A 12,500-nucleotide genomic window follows, 5' to 3' on the forward strand; every position below is an offset into this window, starting at 1 on the left:
AGACAGTCAGACAGACAGACATACAGACAGACAGACACACAGACAGACAGACAGTCAGACAGACAGACACACAGACAGACAGTCAGACAGACAGACAGACACACAGACAGACAGTCAGACAGACAGACATACAGACAGACACACAGACAGACAGACAGTCAGACAGACAGACACACAGACAGACAGACAGTCAGACAGACATACAGACAGACAGACAGTCAGACAGACAGACAGACACACAGACACACAGACAGACAGACACACAGACAGACAGGTTTATTCCACAATGTCCCAACATGGCTCCCTGTATGTACTGCACTTAAACATGGAGTAAGACACTAAATCTCAGGTGACCCCTTTATTACACACAGAATATAAAACACCTGTAATTAATATGTGCAGTACAGAACACATGGCTACATGATGCACTGTGGCAGAGGTGCATAAACTCCCTGAGCACAGTATTAGTGCACTACACCTTGGTTTGGGGACTTGACCCTTGATCTAGTGTGCTTCAGTCGTGCATAATTTCCCACAATGCAGCACTGCATGTTCACCTGAACTTGCTGCACCTGTACTTCCGGTCTCTGCGTGTCTCGCGCTCTCCGACATCTTCAATCCGCCTGGTTCGAGGTTGCCAGGTTTACAGGATGATTATCCACCTTTCAATCCTGAAATATATAAATCTCTGATGATTATAAACCAGAGCGATAAAGAACCGAACACGTTCGATATGTCTGAATAATAATTATTATTCTTTTACACTGGAAAATGACCAGAATAGTCAAATTAAAGTGAACACACTTACACCCCAATCTGTATCTGAGATTTATAGCGCAGTCTTTAATCAGCACAAAGCTCACAACACACACTATACACACATCCCCATTAACGCCGTGACATTAATAATAACACTAAAAACGTGTATCTGCAACCTCTGGCAACCCGGATCCTGCTGTAGTGAATCCGCAATGTCACTGTGATGAAAATCCGCTTTTAAACAAACATCCAAACCGAACCGAACCGCCGTGTTCTCACTCAGAGACGCAACAAATCACAATTTATGTAGAAATAAACTAAAACATAAAGAAATAAATAAATACTCCAGCAAAACAGAGGCGCGCGCCCGTGAGCATCCACAGTACCGCGCTCCCGCAGCATCCGAGCACGAGCACGAGCACGGCGTCAGGGAGTTCGCGAGCAGGGAGTGACGTCACTTGATGGATCAGTTCCGGTTTACGGAGATTTAATTAAATTCACACAAATTGTGGTAAAATTCAAGTGAAACGATTTTAAACCTGAATTCGGGTGAAATGGGACTTATATCTGTATTATATGTGTATTATATGTGTTTATATCTGTTTATATCTGTATTATATGTGTTTATATCTGTTTATATGTGTATTATATGTGTTTATATCTGTTTATATCTGTATTATATGTGTTTATATCTGTTTATATGTGTATTATATGTGTTTATATCTGTTTATATCTGTATTATATGTGTTTATGTGTTTATATGTGTTTATATGTGTTTATATGTTTATATGTTTATATCTGTTTATATGTTTATATCTGTTTATATGTTTATATCTGTATTATATATGTTTATATGTGTTTATATGTTTATATGTTTATATCTGTTTATATGTGTTTATATCTGTTTATATGTGTTTATATCTGTTTATATGTTTATATGTGTTTATATCTGTTTATATGTTTGTGTTTATATGTGTTTATATGTGTTTATATCTGTATTATATGTGTTTATATGTTTATATCTGTATTATATATGTTTATGTGTTTATATGTTTATATCTGTATTATATATGTTTATATGTTTATATGTTTATATCTGTATTATATATGTTTATATCTGTATTATATGTGTTTATATCTGTTTATATGTTTATATCTGTATTATATATGTTTATATGTTTATATGTTTATATCTGTATTATATATGTTTATATCTGTATTATATGTGTTTATATCTGTTTATATGTTTATATCTGTATTATATGTGTTTATATGTTTATATCTGTATTATATGTTTATATGTGTTTATATGTGTTTATATATGTTTATATCTGTATTATATATGTTTATATATGTTTATATGTGTATTATATATGTTTATATGTGTTTATATGTGTTTATATATGTTTATATCTGTATTATATATGTTTATATGTTTATATCTGTATTATATATGTTTATATGTGTTTATATGTGTTTATATATGTTTATATGTGTTTATATGTTTATATCTGTATTATATATGTTTATATCTGTATTATATGTGTTTATGTGTTTATATGTGTTTATATGTGTTTATATGTTTATATGTTTATATCTGTTTATATGTTTATATCTGTATTATATGTGTTTATATGTTTATATCTGTATTATATGTTTATATGTGTTTATATGTGTTTATATATGTTTATATCTGTATTATATATGTTTATATGTGTTTATATGTTTATATCTGTATTATATATGTTTATATGTGTTTAACAGTCAGAACAGTGTAGATAAAGAACACAAAAATATTACTGTGATATTTTCCCTCAAACTGCCGTCTCTATTTTTTTCCTGTCAACGGTGATTGGTTAAGGAGAATAATCAGTCACGTGATTCCCGTCCAATCAAATTTCGCATAGAGAACTTGCATCAGACAGACTTAAAGGCAGGGTCTCCGATTTTTGAAATCGCCAAAACAGACACGCCCCTAACCCAGATAAGCCCCACCCCTGTATCGATAGCTCCGCCCACATATACATTGACTCAGGAAACTCCAATCTGTGAATATGTGACCAACTTCCTGCTCCTTCAGTTCTCTCCAGCGCTGGAAAGCTGATCCTATATTAACACGTCCTACTTCTTACCTTATCGTAAGTCTTTCTTCACTTTCTTTCTTTGTTTTTATCCTCCATGTCAATGTTAAAACCGCTTTCTGCTGATGTCACACACACACACTGAACACTCTCTCCACCCATATTGACAAGACACGCCCCTTTCTGCTCATTGGCTACACGTTTGTTTTGTTTTTGTTTTTTTTATTATTCGGCCCGAAGCATTTCTCAAAAATCGGAGACCCCACCTTTAAAGACACCTGGTGGTGCTAATTTAGTTTAATCATGGAGGAGGAGGGAGGAGGAGGTGTGTGGGGGGTGATTCAGCGTGCAACACCTCAAATAACAGCAAAGAACATCAAAAGGAAACCAAGAGGAAGTGAACGAGGGTACAAGGGATACACAAGTGATCTGTGCTGGTGATAAAACACACAGACAATCAGATTTAATCTTTTATTGTAAATTGTGAAGCAGTTCATATTTTGAGTCTTAAATTCCAGCACATTTGGCAAAATAAAATATAAATAGTTTAAAACTTTAACAGAAATACACAGTTTGAATTGTAGAAGTGATATATGTGGGTTATGTGACTGTCAGAGTGAGAGAGAGAGAGAGAGAGAGAGAGAGAGAGAGACACAGAGACACAGAGAGAGAGAGACACAGAGAGAGAGAGAGAGAGACACAGAGAGAGAGAGAGACACAGAGAGACACAGAGAGAGAGAGAGAGAGACACAGAGAGAGAGAGAGAGAGAGAGAGAGAGAGAGAGAGAGAGAGAGACACAGAGAGAGAGACAGAGAGAGAGATACAAATAGACACAGAGAGAGAGAGAGAGAGAGAGAGAGAGAGAGAGAGAGAGAGAGAGAGAGAGAGAATCACCAGTTTGTCAGTCAGGGAAAAAGTTTAATAAATTCTTTCCAATCACACCAGAGCAGAACCCAGCAGTCCTCCATACACACCATCTTCAGATCTGAGAGACAGACAAACAACAGAGATGAATAACTGACAGGAACACAGTTAATTGTATACCAAGCATTATGGTAATGTCTCCTTACTCACATCATCAATGTCTTCATCATCATCTCCGATGTCATCAAACTGAATCTCATCATCATCACCCGGTCCGAACGTGTCCGTCTCATTGATTTTAGCTGAGGGGATTAAGCCAGATCCTCTGTCATAAATCTGGAACATTCTGTCCAGTACACTAACAGCCAACGTTCTCTACAACACTGCTGACACACACACACACACACACACACACACACACACACACACTCACCGTGCTCTGGGAGTTCACCATACGCCTTCAGACTCCGTGCCTCATCTGCATTATACTTCAGAATTACATCTGCTTTATTATCCTGACAAACACATGAGAAACACTTAAACATCTCATATCTGTGTGTGTGTGTGTGTGTGTGTGTGTGTGTGTTTAAACTCACCTGATAATCTCTCAGTCCAATGAGGATGATATCAGATGTGTTTATCCAAACCTACAGACAAAGAGACAGTTAAAAACAATGCAGGAGTCGACAACATTATAATAAAGTAAATATAATATAGACTTTTATTATATATTATAATAAAACAGTACAGATCAAGTTGATCTGCTGAAATGAATTTAATAGGAGGCTTTTACAGGATTATGCAGAATATTTTTATATTTCTTAACAAACACTCTCAAACCCATGTAGGGCCATGTGAGAATACAGTGTGTGTGTGTGTGTGTGTGTGTGTTTATACACCTTTTTTCTGAGTTTTCCTCTGATGTGACACAATCTTTTCACTCCGTCAAAACACATTGCCTCCAAACGGCCGTTTCCCAACATCTTAATCACCTGAGCATATTCTGCACACACACACACACACACACACACACACGCTATGGAAGTGAAGAAGGGAGCCAGAGACATCTCATATACACACTGTAACTATACTGTGTGTGTGTGTGTAAGGTGTGTATACACAGTATATAGGGTGTAAGACCTGCTGTATGACAACAGTACAGTGATGCCTTGACACACGAGCGCTCTGACATACGAATTTTTTGAGATACGAGCTGTGATTCGACCAAATTTTTGCCTTAAGATGCGAGCAAATTTTTGAGATACGAGCATCCGAGCCGCCGAAACAAAGATCCCCAACAACCACATGTGCTCTGTTTCCCCCCCTCAGCTTCCCCAGTCTCACTCGGTTAAAGCCACCTTTCCACTGCACACGACAAACGACGCCGATAAACAGGAAGTCATTCATTTCTTATGGAGAGTCACAAAGGGGCTGCGTGAGGTGACGACCGTCTGAGGATCTGTAATGTTCGGATCCGTTAAAAAATGTGAACTTGTGCGACTACACCGCATCTGATATGACGACCAGACAGGTTTTTATTACAACGACCGGCAGATGTTAGTGAGGAAAGAGTGACAAAAAAGGAAAAAACAAGTGAAGAGAAAAGTGATGAAGAAAATTAAGCAAAATTAATGTAAATAAACCAGAAATTGTAGCAATTAAGTTCAGTTAAATTAAGAGAAATCAAGCATCGTGTTAGTTCTGGCAGGTCACGTGGTCAAGCGTGCATCAGCTGTTAATCAGCTGTTAATCAGCTGTCCACGACGCACCAATCCGGTTACGACATCCATATTACCCAAACATTTAAATTCACATTCATTGAGCCGCTCTAGCGCTTCACTGCTGCTGTGATCTAAACTCCCTCCTCCAACCCCGACTCCACCATACCGTGTTCGTTGAACCAGTTTACGTCATAAATCTCCACATATTTTTCCTCCCTCTCTCTCTCTAATTATTTATTTATCCATTTATTATTTTCCTTTCCTATTTTTAACTCTATACATGATTAATGGTTCTGTTATACGGAGGTTTATTCTATGTTCTAGTTGCTGCTCTCCGCTCTAAATGAAGTTTAGTTCTATTTAAGTGTAAAGTAGCATTAAGAGTGTACAGTAGTGAGTAAGTGAACAAAGGTGAAAGTGTAATTCCTCATAACTCCTGCGCCTGTTTACTCCTGCGCCTGTTTACTCCTGCGCCTGTTTACTCCTGCGCCTGTTTACTCCTGCGCCTGTTTACTCCTGCGCCTGTTTACTCCTCCCTCAACCTCCGTGCGCATCTTCCGTAAAGTAAAACCAGTTTATTTTTTTAACATTCTCTTTTATTACTGTATGTTTTTACACAATATTTGTCATTTATAAATACAGTACTGAACATTTTTATATTCAAAACACAAACAAAACAACTGGAGTGGAATTTTGTGAGCTGGAACGGATTAATGGGATTTCAATTCATTTAAACGGTGAAAAATTTTTTGAGATACGAGCAAAGTCACGGAACAAATTAAACTCGTATCTCGAGGCATCACTGTATGTTCTTGTGGATGAAATTCACAGACACAGTAGTGGTGCTGATGACACTGTTCTATCATCACCATGGTAACTCACCCTGTCCATCCTCCTTAAACACCAGCTCTCTCTTCTCAGACTCGTTTTCATTCTTACCACGCCGCCGATTCTTTCCTCCCTTACCTACACACACACACACACACACACACACTTTAGCTGTAACATTTCACACTAACACACTTATCTGTAAACATTTGACATTGCTATGAACATTTATATTATAAATGTCTAACTTATAGATCAGTGAATGAGGAATGTGTATAAATAAAAATAATTAGTATGAGACACTGAGACCTGAATAAATAAGTGTAATAAGGACTTTGTTGTTAAACTAAACAACAGAAACTATTTACTGAAAGTTTAACATGAAATTAATTATACATTTTCTGTAACAAATAAAACCTTTACACTGAACTGTTATCTAATAAAAATCCGACACAAACACTGAGACAAGTTTAATGCTTTAATTCTACATCACCTGACTGCCCATGGACACACACACGGACTCTCTGTCAACTTCAGTTCAGCTTGTAATACAATAACTCCAAAAATTCTCCACTTTATCACCAGTGTTACCTCGAGTATTTGCACTGGTGCTCCTCAGGGATGTGTCCTCTCCCCACTGCTATTCTCTCTCTACACTAATGACTGCACTTTAAGTGACCAAACTGTTAAACTCCTGAAGTTTGCAGATGATACAATGCTCATTGGTCTCATCCAAGATGGAGAGGAGTCTGCATACAGACAGGAGGTGAAGCGGCTGGTGCTGTGGTGCAGTCAGAACAGTCTGGAGCTAAACACCCTCAAAACTGTGGAGATGATAGTGGACTTTAGGAAAGACCCCTCAACACCACCCCCCCTCACAATATCCAACAGCCCTGTGTCATCTGTGGAGACCTTCAAGTTTCTGTGCACTAACATTTCCCAAGACCTGAAATGGGAGCGTAACATAAACTCCATCATCAAAAAAGCCCAGCAGAGGATGTAGTTTCTACATCACTTAATGAAGTTTGGTCTGTCACAGGAGCTGTTGGTGCTGTTCTACACTGCAGTCATTCAATCTGTCCTGTTCACATCCATCACCATCTGGTTTGGTGCAGCAACTAAACAGGACAGGAACAGACTGCACCGCCCCCCTGCCCACCCCCCAGGACTTGTAGGTTTATATACACATTATTTACACAAATGTGTGTGTAAATGAGTGTGTGTGGGTGTGTGTGTAAGTGAGTGTGTGTGTCTGTGTAAATTGTGTGTGTGTGTGTGTGTAAGTGAGTGAGTGTGTGTCTGTGTAAATGTGTGTGTGTGGGTGTGTAAATGTGTGTGTGTGGGTGTGTAAATGTGTGAGTGTGTGTGTCTGTGTAAATGTGTGTGTGTGGGTGTGTAAATGTGTGAGTGTGTGTGTCTGTGTAAATGTGTGTGTGTGTGTAAGTGAGTGAGTGAGTGTGTGTCTGTGTAAATGTGTGTGTGTGGGTGTGTAAATGTGTGAGTGTGTGTGTCTGTGTAAATGTGTGTGTGTGTAAATGTGTGAGTGTGTGTGTCTGTGTAAATGTGTGTGTGTGTGTAAGTGAGTGAGTGAGTGTGTGTCTGTGTAAATGTGTGTGTGTGTGTGTGTGTGTGTAAGTGAGTGAGTGTGTGTGAGTGTGTGTAAATGTGTGTGTGTGTGTGTAAGTGAGTGAGTGTGTAAATGTGTGTGTGTGTGTAAGTGAGTGAGTGTGTGTGAGTGTGTGTAAATGTGTGTGTGTGTGTGTAAGTGAGTGAGTGTGTAAATGTGTGTGTGAGTGAGTGTGTGTGAGTGTGTGTAAATGTGTGTGTGTGTCCCGCGCCGTTACCTCAGACTGTTAGCCTGCTAGCTTTCCGAAAACAACACTGAATTACACACACAATGTGCTCACCTTTATTCTTCGGCATCTTCACCACACACTAAAGTAAATCCCGTCAGTAATTAAACCGGTTTTGTGTCAGTAATTAAACCGGTTTTGTGCCCCAACACAAGCGGATTAAGGAGCCGCACTTTCACGCTCCTCCACGACAAACCACTTCCGCCTCGTGTGTTGATCTGCGCATGTGCGTTAACAAAAACAAGCAAAGAACTTTATTTAAATCCGTTGACCAACAAATGTGAATTTTCCTTTTTCATAGAGCCACGAAATTCAGCACAAGAGTAAATCCGTTGTGGGAGCAGTGTGTTAGTGTTAGTGTTAGTGTTAGTGTTAGAGTTAGTGTTAGTGTTATTGTTAGTGTTAATGTTAGTGTTAGAGTTAGTGTTAGTGTTAGAGTTAGTGTTAGTGTTAGAGTTAGTGTTAGTGTTAATGTTAGTGTTAGAGTTAGTGTTAGTGTTAGAGTTAGTGTTAGTGTTAGAGTTAGTGTTATTGTTAGTGTTAGAGTTAGTGTTAGTGTTAATGTTAGTGTTAGTATTAGAGCTAGTGTTAGAGTTAGTGTTATTGTTAGTGTTAGTGTTAATGTTAGTGTTAGAGTTAGTGTTAGTGTTAGAGTTAGTGTTAGTGTTATTGTTAGTGTTAGAGTTAGTGTTAGTGTTAATGTTAGTGTTAGTATTAGAGCTAGTGTTAGAGTTAGTGTTATTGTTAGAGTTAGTGTTAGTGTTAGTGTTATTGTTAGTGTTAGAGTTAGTGTTAGTGTTAATGTTAGTGTTAGTATTAGAGCTAGTGTTAGAGTTAGTGTTATTGTTAGTGTTAGTGTTAGAGTTAGTGTTAGAGTTAGTGTTAGTGTTATTGTTAGTGTTAGAGTTAGTGTTAATGTTAGTGTTAGTATTAGAGCTAGTGTTAGAGTTAGTGTTAATGTTAGTGTTAGTGTTAATGTTAGTGTTAGAGTTAGTGTTAGTGTTAGAGTTAGTGTTAGTGTTATTGTTAGTGTTAGAGTTAGTGTTAGTGTTAATGTTAGTGTTAGTATTAGAGCTAGTGTTAGAGTTAGTGTTATTGTTAGTGTTAGAGTTAGTGTTAGTGTTATTGTTAGTGTTAGAGCTAGTGTTAGAGCTAGTGTTAATGTTAGTGTTAGAGCTAGTGTTAGAGCTAGTGTTAGAGTTAGTGTTATTGTTAGTGTTAGAGTTAGTGTTATTGTTAGTGTTAGAGTTAGTGTTAGTGTTAGTGTTAGAGCTAGTGTTAGTGTTAGAGTTAGTGTTAGTGTTAGTGTTATTGTTAGTGTTAGAGTTAGTGTTAGTGTTAATGTTAGTGTTAGTATTAGAGCTAGTGTTAGAGTTAGTGTTATTGTTAGTGTTAGTGTTAGAGTTAGTGTTAGAGTTAGTGTTAGTGTTATTGTTAGTGTTAGAGTTAGTGTTAATGTTAGTGTTAGTATTAGAGCTAGTGTTAGAGTTAGTGTTAATGTTAGTGTTAGTGTTAATGTTAGTGTTAGAGTTAGTGTTAGTGTTAGAGTTAGTGTTAGTGTTATTGTTAGTGTTAGAGTTAGTGTTAGTGTTAATGTTAGTGTTAGTATTAGAGCTAGTGTTAGAGTTAGTGTTATTGTTAGTGTTAGTGTTAGAGTTAGTGTTAGAGTTAGTGTTAGTGTTATTGTTAGTGTTAGTGTTAGAGCTAGTGTTAGAGCTAGTGTTAATGTTAGTGTTAGAGCTAGTGTTAGAGCTAGTGTTAGAGTTAGTGTTATTGTTAGTGTTAGAGTTAGTGTTATTGTTAGTGTTAGAGTTAGTGTTAGTGTTAGTGTTAGAGCTAGTGTTAGAGCTAGTGTTAGAGTTAGTGTTAGTGTTAGTGTTATTGTTAGTGTTAGAGTTAGTGTTAGAGTTAGTGTTAGTGTTAATGTTAGTGTTAGTGTTAATGTTAGTGTTAGAGCTAGTGTTAGAGTTAGTGTTAGTGTTAATGTTAGTGTTAATGTTAGTGTTAGAGCTAGTGTTAGAGCTAGTGTTAGAGTTAGTGTTATTGTTAGTGTTAGAGTTAGTGTTATTGTTAGTGTTAGAGTTAGTGTTAGTGTTATTGTTAGTGTTAGTGTTAGAGCTAGTGTTAGAGTTAGTGTTAGTGTTAGAGTTAGTGTTAATGTTAGTGTTAGTGTTAATGTTAGTGTTAGTGTTAATGTTAGTGTTAGAGCTAGTGTTAGAGCTAGTGTTAGAGTTAGTGTTATTGTTAGTGTTAGAGTTAGTGTTAGAGTTAGTGTTAGTGTTAATGTTAGTGTTAGTGTTAATGTTAGTGTTAGTGTTAATGTTAGTGTTAGAGCTAGTGTTAGAGTTAGTGTTATTGTTAGTGTTAGAGTTAGTGTTATTGTTAGTGTTAGAGTTAGTGTTAGTGTTATTGTTAGTGTTAGTGTTAGTGTTAGAGCTAGTGTTAGAGTTAGTGTTAGTGTTAGAGTTAGTGTTAATGTTAGTGTTAGTGTTAATGTTAGTGTTAGAGCTAGTGTTAGAGTTAGTGTTATTGTTAGTGTTAGTGTTAGAGCTAGTGTTAGAGTTAGTGTTAGTGTTATTGTTAGTGTTAGAGTTAGTGTTAGAGTTAGTGTTAATGTTAGTGTTAGAGCTAGTGTTAGAGTTGGTGTTAGTGTTATTGTTAGTGTTAGAGTTAGTGTTAGAGTTAGTGTTAATGTTAGAGCTAGTGTTAGAGCTAGTGTTAGAGTTGGTGTTAGTGTTAGAGTTAATGTTAGTGTTATTGTTAGAGCTAGTGTTAGAGTTAATGTTAGTGTTATTGTTAGAGTTAGTGTTAGAGTTAGTGTTAGAGTTGGTGTTAGAGTTAGTGTTAGAGTTGGTGTTAGTGTTGGTGTTAGAGTTGGTGTTAGTGTTAGAGTTGGTGTTAGTGGGGAAGATCTACATACACAAGGCAGGTCTTCCTCACAGACACACAGGGTTATACAGCTGGTTATACAACTGCAGACAAGTTATAAAGACAAGCAAGAGTGACATCTACAAACCCACTGTGTGTGTGTGTGTGTGTTTGTGTGTGTGTGTGTCACGCGCTGTTACCTCAGACTGTTCACTGCTTCAGGAGGTGGTGAATAATATAATAATATTGGGGGGTTGCTGGGGGGGGGGGGCGGTTGGACATGTCACGCTTGCCTGTCTTCAAAACTTGAGCCCTTCATAACGTCACACATTTAGAAACTCTTAATGAATAAACCTGATTAAATCATTAGTATTGGAGCTGCAGCAGGACATCAAGGACCGTCACTAACAAACAGTCTGTGACTGTGGTCACATTTAAAGTGACCATCTGGGTGATAACTAACAATAACAAGACCAGGTGTACATGATCGTGATTAACATTTACAGACATCCGGCTAGACAACAAGGTGTATCACAGCCATTTAGGAGACACTCAGTGCTTACACACAACTTACACACAACTTACACACAACACACATATAAAGGGAAACACCATTTAAACTACAGAGAGGAAAACAGTATAAAACGCTTTGAGGATTTGTCCTGTGTTCTTACTGACTCACATGAACACAAAGTACTTCATGTATCTTGTCTTCACCATCATCTTCACCATCATCTTCACCATCTTCACCATCATCCTTTTATTTCTTACATTTTTTTATTTCTTACAGTAATGAATTTTATGATTACATTTATTATTAATAACATCTGATTGTCCACTAGAGTGGTAAGAAAAATGATTAAAATCACAAAGAAAGGAGAACAGGTTTTGCTGTAACACAGACACACACCCAAGTGTGAAAATCATGAACAGTCATGTGACTCAGACCTGATAAACACTCATCTGAGTAACAAATACACATTAAAGTGCAGAGTGTGTGTCAGTGTGAGCCTTTTTACAAAGTGTGTAAAAAATCTACTTAATCTGTTGATCATCACATCACATATAACCAAAATAACATACAGGAAATGGAAAAAAGGACATTATAAAAAAACAGCACACACACAATCCCATCACCGTGTCATCTACAGTACATCACTTATACATACAGACAAAAGGATGTGATATCAAACAAGAGTGTGTGTGTGTGTGTGTGTGCACAAGTTGATAATCAGTTACACTACATAAACACTTCTGGACCCGACTTTAGGACATTTTTGTCCATTCAGGGGCATAATGTCAGCTAGAGTAATGACTTTTTGGGACAAACGTTTATACAGCGTACTTTTGAAAGAGTATTTTGAATATTTTGACCCGGTCTATAATGTTATAGTACAGTTTACTGTATAATGTTTGAGTTTAAACCCATACGTGTGCTTTGAGAACAAAAATGTCCATAAATGTAATGAAATTAATTTTATTTAAAAAAACAATACATTTTTTTTGCATAAATCTGTTAATGAAC

At 37.0% G+C, this 12,500-nt stretch overlaps 3 protein-coding genes across 3 annotated transcripts in view; all 3 read right to left on the reverse strand.

The window, feature by feature from the left end:
* Positions 1-774, reverse strand: part of map7d2a (MAP7 domain containing 2a) — a 13,076-nt gene extending 12,302 nt beyond the window's left edge. The window contains exon 1 of the mRNA XM_060863585.1: positions 558-774. Coding sequence (XP_060719568.1) covers positions 558-612 — 55 coding nt within the window. The 5' untranslated portion in view covers positions 613-774. The remainder of the gene's footprint in view (positions 1-557) is intronic.
* Positions 775-3,297: 2,523 nt separating this feature from the next.
* eif1axa (eukaryotic translation initiation factor 1A X-linked a) lies at positions 3,298-8,339 on the reverse strand. Its single transcript, XM_060863537.1, has 7 exons — positions 8,162-8,339; positions 6,309-6,392; positions 4,605-4,708; positions 4,302-4,352; positions 4,139-4,220; positions 3,916-4,007; positions 3,298-3,826 (listed from the first exon to the last, which is right to left on the reverse strand). Exons 1-7 carry the CDS (start codon positions 8,175-8,177, stop codon positions 3,821-3,823), a joined length of 435 nt encoding a protein of 144 aa, XP_060719520.1. The 5' UTR covers positions 8,178-8,339; the 3' UTR covers positions 3,298-3,820.
* Positions 8,340-11,720: 3,381 nt separating this feature from the next.
* rps6ka3a (ribosomal protein S6 kinase a, polypeptide 3a) overlaps positions 11,721-12,500 on the reverse strand; it is a 16,182-nt gene continuing 15,402 nt past the window's right edge. The window contains exon 22 of the mRNA XM_060862666.1: positions 11,721-12,500. This exon is cut by the window's right edge and continues 1,222 nt beyond it. The gene's annotated coding sequence lies outside the window, so the exon portion shown is untranslated.

The sequence above is a fragment of the Tachysurus vachellii genome, chromosome 26, assembly GCF_030014155.1.
Source record: "Tachysurus vachellii isolate PV-2020 chromosome 26, HZAU_Pvac_v1, whole genome shotgun sequence".
NCBI classification, from domain to species: Eukaryota; Metazoa; Chordata; class Actinopteri; order Siluriformes; family Bagridae; genus Tachysurus; species Tachysurus vachellii.

Excerpts from the sequence above, each read along its gene's own strand:
- eif1axa (XM_060863537.1), bottom strand. Across the intron at positions 4,353-4,604 it reads GAGGAAAACTCAGAAAAAAG|GTTTGGATAAACACATCTGA; the intron begins GTGTATAAACAC and ends CTTTGTCTGTAG. Across the intron at positions 4,221-4,301 it reads TTGGACTGAGAGATTATCAG|GATAATAAAGCAGATGTAAT; the intron begins GTGAGTTTAAAC and ends TGTGTTTGTCAG.